The 13650-nt window shown below is 41.4% G+C and overlaps 1 protein-coding gene across 4 annotated transcripts in view; it reads left to right on the top strand.

The window, feature by feature from the left end:
* RXRA (retinoid X receptor alpha) overlaps positions 1 to 13650 on the top strand; it is a 287628-nt gene that overhangs the window by 219720 nt on the left and 54258 nt on the right. For all 4 annotated transcript variants that reach the window (XM_027869561.1, XM_027869563.1, XM_027869562.1 and 1 more), the window contains exon 4: positions 2573 to 2752. In XM_027869561.1, the coding sequence (XP_027725362.1) occupies positions 2573 to 2752 (180 nt within the window). The remainder of the gene's footprint in view (positions 1 to 2572; positions 2753 to 13650) is intronic.

Genomic DNA, 13650 nt, shown 5'->3' with positions numbered 1-13650 from the left:
TGCTTGATGACATGGCCTCCAGGCATCTCCTCCTTTTCCTCCCTCCCCTCCCCCTTTGCATCCAGAGATTGATAATCCTCTGGGCCAGCTAAGCTGTAAAATCCAGAATCTCATCATGAATGAGGCACTGGCGTTCAGGAGGGGAATTGGAGGTGATGATGATACCATTTATCAGGCAGCCCTAGCCTCAGGCAGTTTCATTTGGCTAATTCCCCTCTTTTGAAGTCCTTTCACTAGGCCTTATACACATACAAACACATATTTGTACATACTTGCTAATGTACATGTATATACATAGACATTCTTCACCTGTGTTCATATATTCTCTTACATATCCCCTGTATCCATCTCTAGCTCTCTGTATATACTCTAGCTCTCTCACTGTACAATACACTATATCCTCACACTTGCATTCGAACAAAAACAGATGCATCTGTGATTGACAACCTCTGATACCATATCATGTGACCATCCGCAGAATTGTCACCAACATAGAACTCTCTCTCTTTCTCTCCGTCTCCCCTTCTCTCTCTCTCTCCCCTTCTCTCTCTCTCTCCCCTTCTCTTTCTCTCTCTCCCCCTTTCTCTCTCTCTCTCTCTCTCTCTCTCTCTCTCTCTCTTCCTCTTTCCCTCTCTCCCCTCTCCATCCTCCCCCTTAGGTACATATGTGCACATATATAGAGTTTCTTAAAGCCTTGATTTTATTCAACAGTGGGTGAGGACCTAGATAAACAGAGAAATGACAATTCCAGAAAAGCTTGTGGCATGTTGAGGCTGGTAGATAGCCAGTGAAGAGACTAGGGTAGACATTTAATTTGGGCAGGAGAGAGAATCACAGAATCATAGATCTAGAGCCTGAAGGAACTAGTTCATCTAGTCTAGCTCCCTCTTTTTACAGTTGAGGACACTGAGGCTCAGAGAATCTAGGTGACTTAAACTACAGGATTCTCGAGTTAATGGACCATTTCAGGACCACTGAGTTAAAGGTCACAGAGGAGGATTTTGTATTCAGGTCTTCCAGACTCCTATGTCCAAAACTCTTAACTACTATTCCGTGCTGCCTCTCCAGATGTAATTGGATGGGTAGATGAAGGTCAGACTCTGGAGGGGCTTGAATGACATTTTGGCATCAGGCAGAGGAGCAGCAGCAGAAAAGACTTTCTATAGGAATTCCCCCTACTAACTGATGTAATAGTGTGGTTTGATAGAAAGAGCCCTAGATGGAGACCTGGATTCAAACCAATTCACTTTATGATATTAAGCAAGTGTCTTCCCTTTTCTGGGCCCTAGTTTTCCCTTTGAAAAATTAGGGGGTTAGTAGACAACCTTTAAGGTCCTGTTGAGCTCTGACATTCTTGCTGTCATAATGTGTATCTAAAGGAGATTGGAAGTGATTCTTGTTCCTCAAAACTCACAAGTTGGAAACGTTGGCAGCCTCTTTGGCTCTTTCCACTCCCTCCCCAGCCTCCCCTCACATTCAGTCAATTGCCAAATCCTATGGGTTCTAGTGGCATGATAATTCACGCATCTATTCCCTCCTGTCCACTACATAGTCCAGGTCTATAAAATGTCTTACCTGCACTATGATAGTAGTCTCCTAACTAGTTCCCCAGCATCTGGTGTATCCCTTCAGCAGCAGGCAAAATAATCAGAATATATGATATTACTTTGATATTCTAAGACTTTAGCGGTTCCCTGTAACCTGAGGGCTAAAACATAAACTTCTTAGCTTGAAATTTAAATACTTTTTCAATTTGGCTTCAACCTACCTTTCCAGGCTTATTTCACATCCTGCCCCTTTACTCCTTCTTTAGCCAGACTGTGTTGGCAGCCAGTTGGTGCAGTGGATAGAGCACCAGGCGCAGACTCAGCAAGATTGATTTTCCTGAGTTCAAATCTGCTTCAGACACCTACTAGCTGTGTGACCCTGAGCAAGTCACTTAACCCTGTTTGCCTCAGTTTCCTCATCTGTAAAATGAGCTGGAGAAGGCAATGGCAAACCACTCCAGTATCTTTGCCAAGAAAATCCCAAATGAGGTCATGAAGATTTAGACACAGACACGGCTGAAACAACTAGACAACAACAGAGCCAGAGTGTGTTACTAGCTATTTTCCCTGTTTCATTTCTATCCCAGGTCCTCTCTGACCTCGTGAATTCTCACAGAACATCTCTGGTGATTGAAACATAGTCTCATTAGCACGTGTTCAAATCCTTCTTTCCCTTTCAAGTCCAGCCCAGGTGCCACCTTTGCTGTGAAACCTTCTCTGACCAGCACTCCACCAGCCAATTAAAAGTGTTCTTTGCATCTATATAACAGTCCTTTAGGGTGTTACCTAAGTCAAATCTTGCCCAACTTCCTACATCTTCACATTTTTCAGTTATGTTTTCCACCTTGTATTATGCTTTCTACAAATAGGTTACATCTCCTCCAGTAGATTGTAAGCACCTGAGGGCAGGGGTTATGTTTTTTTTTCAGGTTCATTTCCGCATTACTGAGGTAAGGGTTGTGTGCATAGTGAGCATTTGATAAACATTCATTGAATTGAATAGCATCTCTGCCCTTCCATTTCAGGTAAACATTATGGTGTGTACAGTTGTGAAGGCTGTAAAGGCTTCTTCAAGAGGACAGTCCGCAAGGATCTCACCTATACCTGCCGAGACAATAAAGACTGCCTGATTGATAAACGCCAGCGGAACCGGTGCCAATACTGCCGCTACCAGAAGTGTCTTGCCATGGGCATGAAGCGAGAAGGTAAGATGAGGGAAGCTATTTCTGAGCCAACACTCCACACTCTGTTAATTGGATTAACCAAGGGAGAAGAGGCCTTCATCATTTGCCTCTGTGACCCAGTTAGACCTGTTGGAAATTTCTTAGGAAGGAATCACACGAAGGGGAGCAGCTCTCAATTTTTTAAGACCTGCTTATCTAATTTGTGGATTATCCAGAATTCTGGCTTCTTCTTTGTTACCTTTTGGCTTTGGGACCCTTTGTCATACCTCAACATCTCCAGGGCACAGAAACCACTCTGAATCAAGAGTTTGAAATCCTTCCTGGGGTGGTGCCATTGCTTAGCTGATTAAATCACCTGTGTGGCAAACAGGAGAACCTGAGTTCAAATCCTAGTGGTGCCTAAGGAGCTCAAAGTCTTACTAGTGTTCAGATTGTGATGTGAATGGAAGAGGAGGTTAAGTGGAAAAGGGCTTTTGCTGTAGACTTCACATAACATTGATTTTTCTGTATTTCCTCTCTTCTATCTTCCATTTCCCCTTTAATCACAGAAGCTTAGAGGGGGAGGGAGCCTTAGAAGTCATCACTCTACACCTTCCACCTAGGGCTGGAATCTCTTCTGTAGTATTCCTCATAGATGGGGGGCTTCCAGTTATAGAACACTCCTTCCCTACTAAAGGAGACTCATTCCATCATTGAATAGCCCTTATAGAGGGTTCAGCCTTAAATTGAGTGGTGAGCAGCATCCCTGTAGCTTCCAACTGGTGGTCTTTCCACCTTCTAGCCGAAGTTTTTAATCTTTTATTATGTCATACATCCCTTTGACAGATTGGCGAAGCCCATGACCCCCTTCCCAGAATAATATTTTTAAATGTATAAAATAAAATACAAAGGAAACCAATTATATTAAAAGAAAATCCCAGACTCCAGGCTAAGAACCCCTTTTCTAGAGACACATGAAATAATCCTGCTCCTATATCCTTCAGATAGAAATCATTAATCATAGAATCATAGAACTTCAGAGTTGGAAGGGACCTTAGCAATGGTCTAATCCAATTCTCTCATTTTATAGATGGGAAAAGAATCCCGGAAAGAGGAAGTGACTTCCCCACAGTTATACAGCAGGCTGGTAACTGAGTCAGAAATAGAGCCCAAGCCTCCTCACATCCCCCTAAATTTTTTTTTCCTTGGCTAAAGTCTTCTGTATGTTCTGAGTTTTTCTAGTAGAACCAAAGCCTGCAGCATCGAGGCCCAGCCCCAGGCTCTCCTACCATCAGCTGCTGATTTTAGATTTGTGGAGTCATCTACCTTTGACTCCCAGATGGTATTTCATTGCTATAGGTGTTATTGGGGTGGTTGGTTTTCCCCTCTTTTTTTTTCAGGGTTTTGTTTTTACTCGATACAGATGTCTCTCTTCAACCTTGATTGTTCTGAGGCCCTTTGAAAAAACCCAAAACCTCAGACTGGGACATCTGCTGCTGATCGGCTTCCTTTTAAGGTCTGCTCTGGTTGTGAGCGTGGTTATGGTTAGAAAGCAACAACTTAGTGAACCTTGTCTGCTCCTGAGTCATGTCTCCTTTCTCTTGACTTGGCTGTCAGCGTCCCTGCAGAGGGTACCGTCCCTGTATTAGCTCAGGCCTGCCGTGCCCTATTTTTTCTTAAAAGAAGGGCCAGTGTTTGGCAAAATGTTCACCCTGGATTCTTCCTATCTATAGAGTTTCTTAGTGCATAGGTAGCTCTGACAGGTGGTGTGATACATAGGGTTATGAAACGACTTGTATATCAAGATTCTGCTTGCCAGGGGTATGTCTAGCCTGCTAATGACTTCCTCAGAGGTAGTTAGTTAGGAGGGCACCCCAAGGATTTGATCTCCATTTGCAGAGGTCGGGTTCCTCAAGAAGCCCAGCATAACATTGAATGCCAATCCCACAGTGTACCTTCCCATCCTAGGTCAAGTGATGGGGTTTGTGCTCAGGCTTCTTGGGTGGCTGGTGATTGTACGCTTTCTGGGATGGGCAGTGAAGTGCCACATATTCTACTTCTCAGCTAAAGATTTTCCTAGGGGTTCTAAGCTTTCTAAGGGTCTCTTTCTGAGAAATCCTGCTACCTGGAAGAGCTGTCTTCCTCTTCAAAGCTTCCCTAACATTTGGGAGCATATCATAAGATCATAGGATCATAGATTGGAAGCTAGAGGGGACCCTAGACATCATCTAATTGTACCCTATCCTTTTGTAGAAGAGAAAGCTTAGGCCCAGAGAGGTTAAATCACATGCCCAAAGTGACACAAGAGGTCAGTAGCAGAGTTAGCTTTTCAACCCAGGTACTTTGATTCTAAATCCAGCACCCTTTCTTCTGTGTTATACTACTTTGGGGGGATTATTGTCCTAAGTGTTTTTTTTTAAAAATTAAATCACATTGCACTTTGTATTATGGTTATTTGTGCCAGAATCATGTCTATGGATCTTTGAAGGTCAGGAGACTCCTCACTTAACAGTCATTTACTATGCACTTACCATGTGCCATGCATCAGATATAGAAACAAAAAGTGAAAACGGTGCCTGCCTTCAAGGAACTTACATTCTAGAGGGGAGAAAATGTATAAATAAAGAGGAATATGCAAGATATAAACAGAAGAGATACAAAGTAACTGCAGAGAGTAACATCATTTACAGCTAGAGGACTGAGAAAGACCTGCAGAAAGTGACGTTTAAGCTGAGACTTGAAGAAAGCCAGAGATTCCAAGAGATAGAGGTAAGGAAGGAGAGTATTCCAGGCTTTCCAGATGAGGAAGGCATACAGTAAGCCTGGCATTTGATGCTACAATGGGCTCGAGGATCTCAGACTCCTGCTAATGGAGAAAAATTTTAGCTGAGAGGTGGAATATTTGAGGCTCCCTTCGACCCCCCCAGCTCATGTAGAACCACCAACCACTCTTGAAACCCTAACACAAACCTATTACTTGACTTAGGCTGGTGGAGGTACCTAGTGGGACTGACATTCAATGACTGACTGGGTTTCTTGAGGTCTTCAGCCTCTTGAGAATGAAGATCAGATCTTTGGGATGCCCTCCCAACTACTGCCTCTTTGGGACTCAGAAGCCCAGACGAAAAATACCGCTGGTATGCAGAATCTTGAGATGCACGTCATACAAAGGCATGATCATAGGAGATGAAGTGTTTTGTGCAAGGGACAGCAGATAGGTTAGTATGGCTAAACCACAGAGTGCATAGAGGATGTAAGTCACACTGTGATTTGCAAGGGTAGGAAGGGGCCAGGTTGTGAAGGGCTTTGAATACCAAATGGAAGTTGATATTTGATCCTGGGGGTAATAGGGAGTCACTGGAGTTTATTGAGTAGGAGGGTGCCATGGTCAAATCTACACTTTAGGAAATTACTGTGATAGTTGTGTGAAGTATTGATAGGAATGGGGAAACATCTGAAGCAAGGAAACCAGTTGTAACGTCACTGCAATAGTCTGGACTAAAGATGACGAACACCTGAACTACTGTGATGACTGTGTGAGTGGAGAGAAAGAGGGTGGATGGATGGATAGGCAGGTCTGTCTGTCTCTTATCTTTTTATGTATCCATCTGTCTATATAGATATTTCTATCTGTTTCTATAGATATATGCATATATACCTATATAGATATGTGTATATATCTATAGCTATAAATATTCCTATCTGTATCATCTATCTCTGTCTGTATCCGTCAGTCTGTCTCTGTCTCTCTGTCTGTCTCTCTCTCAGATATTGTGGAGATAGAAATGAATTGGCTATGTAAACACACTGAGAGTGAAAAGTTGAGGATGACTCCAGGGTTGACTGGAAGCAGGTGATGTTGCCCTTGGCTGAAATAAGGGAGTTTGGAACAAGTGTGGGTTTTAGGGCTGTGTATGTGGGAAGGTAATGAGTTCTCTTTTGGACATGTTGAGTTTGAGATGCCTGGGAGACATCCATGCCAACGTGGAAAAGGGCCAGGGTCAGCAAACTAAGCACCTCACCCCCTCCCCAATCCATCTGGCCTCATGAGCTAAGAATTTCTTTTACATTTTAAAATAAAAATTCATTGTATTTAAAACTGTAAAACTTCTTTTTGGCTAGGGCCAGACAAAAACAGGTTACAGACCAGATTTGGTCTCTAGCAGTTGTTTGCCAGTCACTGGTTTAGACTAAGTGTAGGTTGGACAATGCTTCTTGGAGAACATAGGGCTTGCACTGGGCTTTGGAGAAAGGGCAAAATTTGGAAAGACTCCGGGAAAAAGAAAAGGGCATTCTTGTTAAGGGTCATGGTTTGCGTGAAGTCACAGAGGAAGGAGTGAGCATGGTGTGTGGAGGCAGTGAAAGGACCAGGCTGGAGGAAGTGGAATGACACATGTTGATAAATGAGCAATGGCTTCACTTGAGGTGTTTGATTTGCCTGTTGCCAGCTCACTTCAACGGGTCCCATAGGAAATGGATAATTAGCAGTAAAAAGGCCCAAGAGTCTGTTCCATGTGATCATAGTAGGGCAGGAGCTTGATCCAAAAGCCTGAGAAAGCTCTCCATACCTCCAACCTTGAAAGAACCCTAAGTCAATGGTGAAAAACCAGGAACGAGGGAAGCCATGTTTGAGACTGGATATACACAGTTTCTCTCGTTGTCCCAAACCCTATTTTGGGGGCCCCTGTGACCTGTTTGGCTGATGAGGATGTCATTAGAGCCTCAATCCTTTTCTCCAACCACTCGTGGCACATACTGAATTCTAGGTCAGAAGCCCCAGTTTTGAATCCCAGTTCTAATATTTGGTCATTGGTTGGTTATTTCATTACATTAAACTTTACTTTCCTCATCTTCTCAGAAGGGAGAGAATGTAATAACTTATACTATCTACCTCACAGGACTTTTGTGAGAAAAATGGTTTGTCAACCTTAAAGTGCTATAGAAATGTGAGTGATGAAGAAGAAGATGATGGCAGTCATCCCGAGCTCTTCTGGTTCTCCCTGGGAGTCTGTGTGACCATGAGCCCCAGCTGAGGGAAGGAAGGAGAGAGCTTGCCGACCTAGAACCTTGCAAGAACTTCCCCACCTGGATGCCTTGTTCAGCCTGTGAGGAGCTTGTCCCCTGGACCATGACAGCTTATGATGTCATGGTCCATTACCTTTCATGACCTGGCATTAGGGACTCTTGCCATGAAGTAAAAAGGAAAGAAGGGCGGCACCTGGCAGTCATTGTTATAAATCAGTATGATTGTGGACCCCTATACTAGCCAGTACATTTTGGGATTCATAATTACTTAAAAAATGTATCACCCGAGTCCAGTCCTGCTTCTTCTCTTGTCAGCCTTCCTGTGCATGTCCCCCATATCAGAGAGACGGGCCCGGTATAGGGGAACAGTACAATATGCCCGCCAGTGTTAGTGTCTTGGACTTAAGTTTTCAACCACTAGATTAGCGAATCCAATAGCTTCTTCTCACTCTTGGCCGGCCCTTAGCAAATGTCCAAGTATCCTCCTCTTGGTTTCTAATCACTAAAGGTAGTATAAAGGCCTCATTACTTCAAGTGTGAGGTGATGGCATTTCTCATGAAGGGCATATAAACATGTGACCATTATGACCACCCTATGAACTTGTACCATTTCTCAAATGATGGCCTTGTTATGAAACCCTTACATAGCCTGACTTCATGTCATGTATGCAAAGATTATTCATGGCTCCCCAGTGGCATCCTAGGTTCCATAATGCTGTGGATAGGGGAGAGACAGAAATTTGGGAAAAAAAGATAGGCATTCAAAAGAAATGGGCACCTGGGAGGAAATTAAAAATTGCTAGAGGTAGCATGGTACTGTGGAAAGAACATTGGCTCTTGTGTGAGGATGTGGGTTCATATCCCACCTCCAAAGCTTACTGTCTTTGTGGCCTGAGGCAAATGACTTAACCTCACCACGCATCACTTTCCTCATTATAAAATGAAGGGGTTAGGCCAGGGGGCTTCTGAGCTCCTTTCCGGGTCTAGCTGTATTATCCTATGACCTGGCCAGTAGAGGCTATCTGATTGCCAGGGGAACAGGACTGTAAGGCAGTGAGTGATTTATCCTCCCTGCAAGTGCCAGCTTCTGCTAATGAGGAAGAACACCAGCTGTGTTCTCTTCCCTGGGAGCATGCCAAATTCCTGGAGAAAGAACGTGAACTTTTGTTTAACTTTGCTAGGACACTTTTTGGTGGATGTCATACATATCCTTGAAAACCTTCAGTGGCTACAGAGTCATGTTTAATTCAACAGATATTATGTGCCTTCTACTTACAATATACTATGCTAGGTCCTAAGTTCAACCTATATAACTTGGCATTCGAGTCCCTTTTTAGTCTGTGCTTTTCTCTTTCTCTTCTCTTATCTTAGCCTTGGAACTCTCCCTCTTCCTCTACAGAATCCCTCCTCTCCAGGCAGACAGACTGCCTTGGCCCATGCTTGTTCCAGTGCGCTCACTTGGATTATCCTTCTCTGTCTCTGCTTATTCAAGGTCCACTTGTTCCTTCAAGGCCCAGCTCATGCAGCCTTCTTCAGCCACCCCATTCTGTGTTATTTTCCTCTTCTTTTGTCCCTCCCTGTCTGGACTGTTCCTTTGGCATTTAATATATGTTTTCTGGGGGGCGGGGCAGAAATTGATGTCTTTTGTTTTTATATCATCTACATTTCCCAGTATATATTTTCCTGCCTTTCCAGAGTCATCTCTTGCAATAAAGAATGAAAAAGGGGAAACAATTAAACAAAATGAAGCAGCATGTTCAAAAAGTCTGACATTATATCTAATGTTCCCTACCTGTATCCCCTCCCACCATCTCTGCAAAGAATTAGGGATGCCTTTTCACATTTCTTTTTTTTTTGAGCCATACTAGATCATTATAATTTTGCAGTATTCAGTTTTAATTGTTCTCTTGTTCTTTCTTTTTACATTGTTATAGTCATGGCATATATTGTTTTTCTTTTACTTTGCATTAATTCATGTCTTCCCATGTTTTTCCCCTATATTTATATCATATTTATTATTTCTATTTTTCTAGTGAATTTTCTATTACATTAATGTACCACAATTTGTTTAGTCATCCCCAATTGATAGGCTGGATTTGAGTCAGAGGATGACCTGTGTTGAAATCTGAGCTCTGTTAGTTGCTGCATATGTGACTTATGGCAAGTTAGTCATTTAACTTCTCTGGGCCTCAGTTTCCTCATCTATAAAGTGAGAGGATTAGACTAGGTGGCCTCAAAGATCTTTTCTAGCTCTAAGCCTATAATTATTTTTTTTTAAATTAAAAAAATTTTTACCACCTTCATTTTAAAACATCACCAGCAAGACTTCTCTTATAACAAAGAATAAAGAGGAAAACCAACACAGCAGTTGGGTCAGACAATACATACAGTATTCCATATCCACAGTCAGTCACCATCTGCAGAGAAGATAGGAACATGCTTTTTCTTAACTCTTACAGGGCTGAGCTTGATCATTGTGATAACATTGATTTCAATTTTGGATTTCAATTTCAACTCTAGTATAGGAATCTACTTTGTTTCCAGTTTTTGTTAATATAAAAAAGAGCTTTTGTAAGTATTTTGGTGCATATGAGGACTTTCTTTTTGTCTTTGAATCTCTTTGAAGCATACAGCATATACTTAATGTAGTCTTTGTTATCCTTTTACGTGCATGTACTAGACTGCACTTGCTAGGGGTAGGCATGGCATCTTAGTCATGTCTTCTTCCTGGACCCAGTACAGTAGATGGTCAATCTGGTTGGTAATGATGATGGAGTTTCTTCTTCATCTCACCAAATGAGGTAATATTTGTAAAGTGCTTTCCACAGTGCTTGGCTCATAGTAGACACTATGTAAATGCTAGCTATTATTATTCATCTTAAGATAGTCCCACTAAGTATGTAGGATGTTGTGATAACTTTTGTGATTTGGATGATTAGTACCGGAAAATATCTTTAGGACCATAAGATAAGAGTTAAGAATTGTAAGAAGAGCCCCTGGGACTTTCAGCCTTCTAATCAATATTTTATACTGGAGGGAGAACTGGGCTAAATTGGTCTTTCAGTCTGAGGCCTGGCTTTGACCCTTTCCAGCTGTGGAAAACTGCTTCCCATTTATGGGAGCCTTTAAAACACTGTCTTTTTAATTGATTAAATGAGACTATAGATATTACCTATCACCTATGGTTGTTGTAAGGAAAGAATTTGCAAACCTTTAAAATGCTATATAAGTAAGTATATGCTATTAATACTGTTATTGTTGAAACATTGTTAAAGATTAAGAAATGAGAGGGGCCGTTGGCTTGTAGACTATCAGAATCCTCATACCACATGTCTTCCTACCTGGAGATCATCAGAAACCTCATACCCAGTGTTTAGTATCTCTTCCACTCTCTTCTCAAAGAAAATGTTAACTGTGGAGGAGGTGCTGGACACCGAGTATCAGATAACATTTTAAAAAATAAAATTGATTATAGTCTTAACACAGCGGAAACAACTGGATACCAATGTGGTCAAAGATTTGCTGGTAAACGTTTAATAATTAGCTCTCCTGAAACACTTCATGTACTTTTAAGTTTAAGCTGCATTATTTGCATTTTTTCCATCACTTTCTTAAGTCTAGACAGTCAACAAAACCATAAATCAAGCCATGATTTGTAGCATTTGCTGATTTCTGAGGTGCAGATGCACACACTGAATATTTAACAAACAATTCTCAAGCATGATAAAAGCTGGCTCCAGCACACCCCCTGAATGTGGGATTAATTCAGCTGTCAGTGGATGGTCTGACTTGGTACAGCAAAGAGCTAATTCAATATCAGATTAGATGAAATAATAAGAATGAGACAATATGGTTTACAGGGGAAAGCAGCTCTAAACTGACCTATTTTTAAAGCCTGCTGGTGTAAATAATCAGGAAATGAATAAAAGAACAGATATAGACATAGTCCATTACCATTTCTTAAGGAAGTTTAGCCATTATAAATTGATAGCAACAACAGGGAGGCCAAAAGAGCCAAAAAATTACCTCACCCGGCAGAATACTGGATCTCTTTGTCAGATGGAGTGCTATAGCAGCCAAGGCCAAGATGGGAATGTGGGTCCTGTACTGGTTTTGAGTATAACATTGTTTATAAGTTCTTTATAGAGGATGATAGTGGAAGACTATGAGCAGCGTTAACCATAAGACAAGAAGAAACAGTTGAAACAAAAACAAGTTTAAAGCAAACTTGGGGAGAGATCCAAATAAGCAGGATTCTCATGAAGGCACTTAAGGATGAAACTGGAAAGAGTACAACAAATAGATGAAAAATGGAAAAGATCAGTAACAAACTTTTTTTCCCCATTGTTACAGTTGAATCAACCCTCTTAGATTCTATAACAGCACAGTTGTGCTGTATGAGAAAGAAGACATTCTGTTGGAGAAAACTAAGATGGGAAGAGTAGCTGGAATAGGTCTAGTATATATATAAGAGGTGTGTGCTGCAGGTGACAATTTTAAAAGAGGACATTAAGGATTTATTTTCAAGGTATTTGAAAGAAGGGAGAATTAGCAAAATCTTTGAACTAACCTGAGGTCTTATGATTGGCAAAAAAAGGTGACCAATATTTATATTTTCCTTATCAGTACAGTTTTGTTAATGAGGATAATGTACACACACACATCCAGGGTATCCTCATGAAGACTTGAGAAGGGATGAGGTAGGCTTTTGCAATCATGTGCTATTTCAGATCATATCTTTATAACTACACACACACAAATTGTACATATTTTTAGACTTTTCCAATGTATTGATGAATTATGCTCTTTTTCCTGTTTTTTCTTTTTTTTTGGTGTCTTTGAAAAATACTGTTTGTATACAGGATGACTTTCTGTGATGGGAAGGGGGAATGATGCCAGGGAAAACTATAGTGGTATAAAAAACAAAAGGCAAAAATGAAACTTATTTTGGGAAAACAGGCAGTATTCTTTTAGCAGTGAGTTTTGACAAGTCATGAAATGCTACAATCTCTGAAGACCAAAAGTTGAAGGTCACTCAGAAGGCAAAGGAGAAGAACATGGTGAGTGTATATAGGCTGTAACACATTGTCAATGGAGAATTGCATAAGAGAAACACTGTAAAGTATGTCAGCAGAGAGACTTGTGACCGGAAAAGAAAGTGGACTTCTCATGTGGCAAGAGCAAATGTTCCCTGATGAATGGTTCACATTTTCTTTTGGCCTCTATGCAATGCCAAGAAAGCTTGTAGAAGTCTGCTGATATGTTGAGTGGATCCTCTTTGGGTGCATTTGTGGTAGACTTGACATGAGTTGGTAGAGTGAGAGGGTATAGATGGACTTTAAGCTGTATCTTTGCTAGGAGAACTCATAGTCATGAGGACACAGTTTGGTCCAAGGATAGAAGCCCTGTTGGCCATGGCAGTGGAGATTAAACCAGTCTCACCACCATGAAGATGTCTGTTTGAGACTATTTCCTAATATCAAAAGGGGGTGGTAGCTGATGTATCCTGAATAGTTAGTTGGAATTGATCTCTGAATGGACCCATTACCTGTTTGCAGTAGAAGAAAACCTGTGTTCTCTAGTTTATTTCCATTCCATTGGTTGCTTTCCACAGGAATAAATATACATACCTCATAGAAGCTCATGTCTAATTAATAAAATCCACTGCTTCCAGTCCCAATTCCATTAGAAATACTATGCTCTTGAGGAAAAAAAATACTAACAGTTAAATAAATACCTGATTCCTGTCAAATACCTTTCCTTCATCTCTTTTTGTATTTATATGTCATGAATGTGCAGTAAAAACCCTCTTACCAAGCCATCCAGCTTGAATAGGAGAACGAAACAACTGTAAAACATCCCCCAATGGCAAGGGAGAATTATGTTGGGAAGAGCCGTGGAATCAATATGGACAG

The sequence above is a fragment of the Vombatus ursinus genome, unplaced genomic scaffold, assembly GCF_900497805.2.
Source record: "Vombatus ursinus unplaced genomic scaffold, bare-nosed wombat genome assembly UNPS02014793.1, whole genome shotgun sequence".
In the NCBI taxonomy this organism is placed as follows: Eukaryota; Metazoa; Chordata; class Mammalia; order Diprotodontia; family Vombatidae; genus Vombatus; species Vombatus ursinus.
The sequence above is the reverse complement of the archived record's forward strand: the minus strand, read 5'-3'. Positions and strand labels throughout refer to the sequence as shown.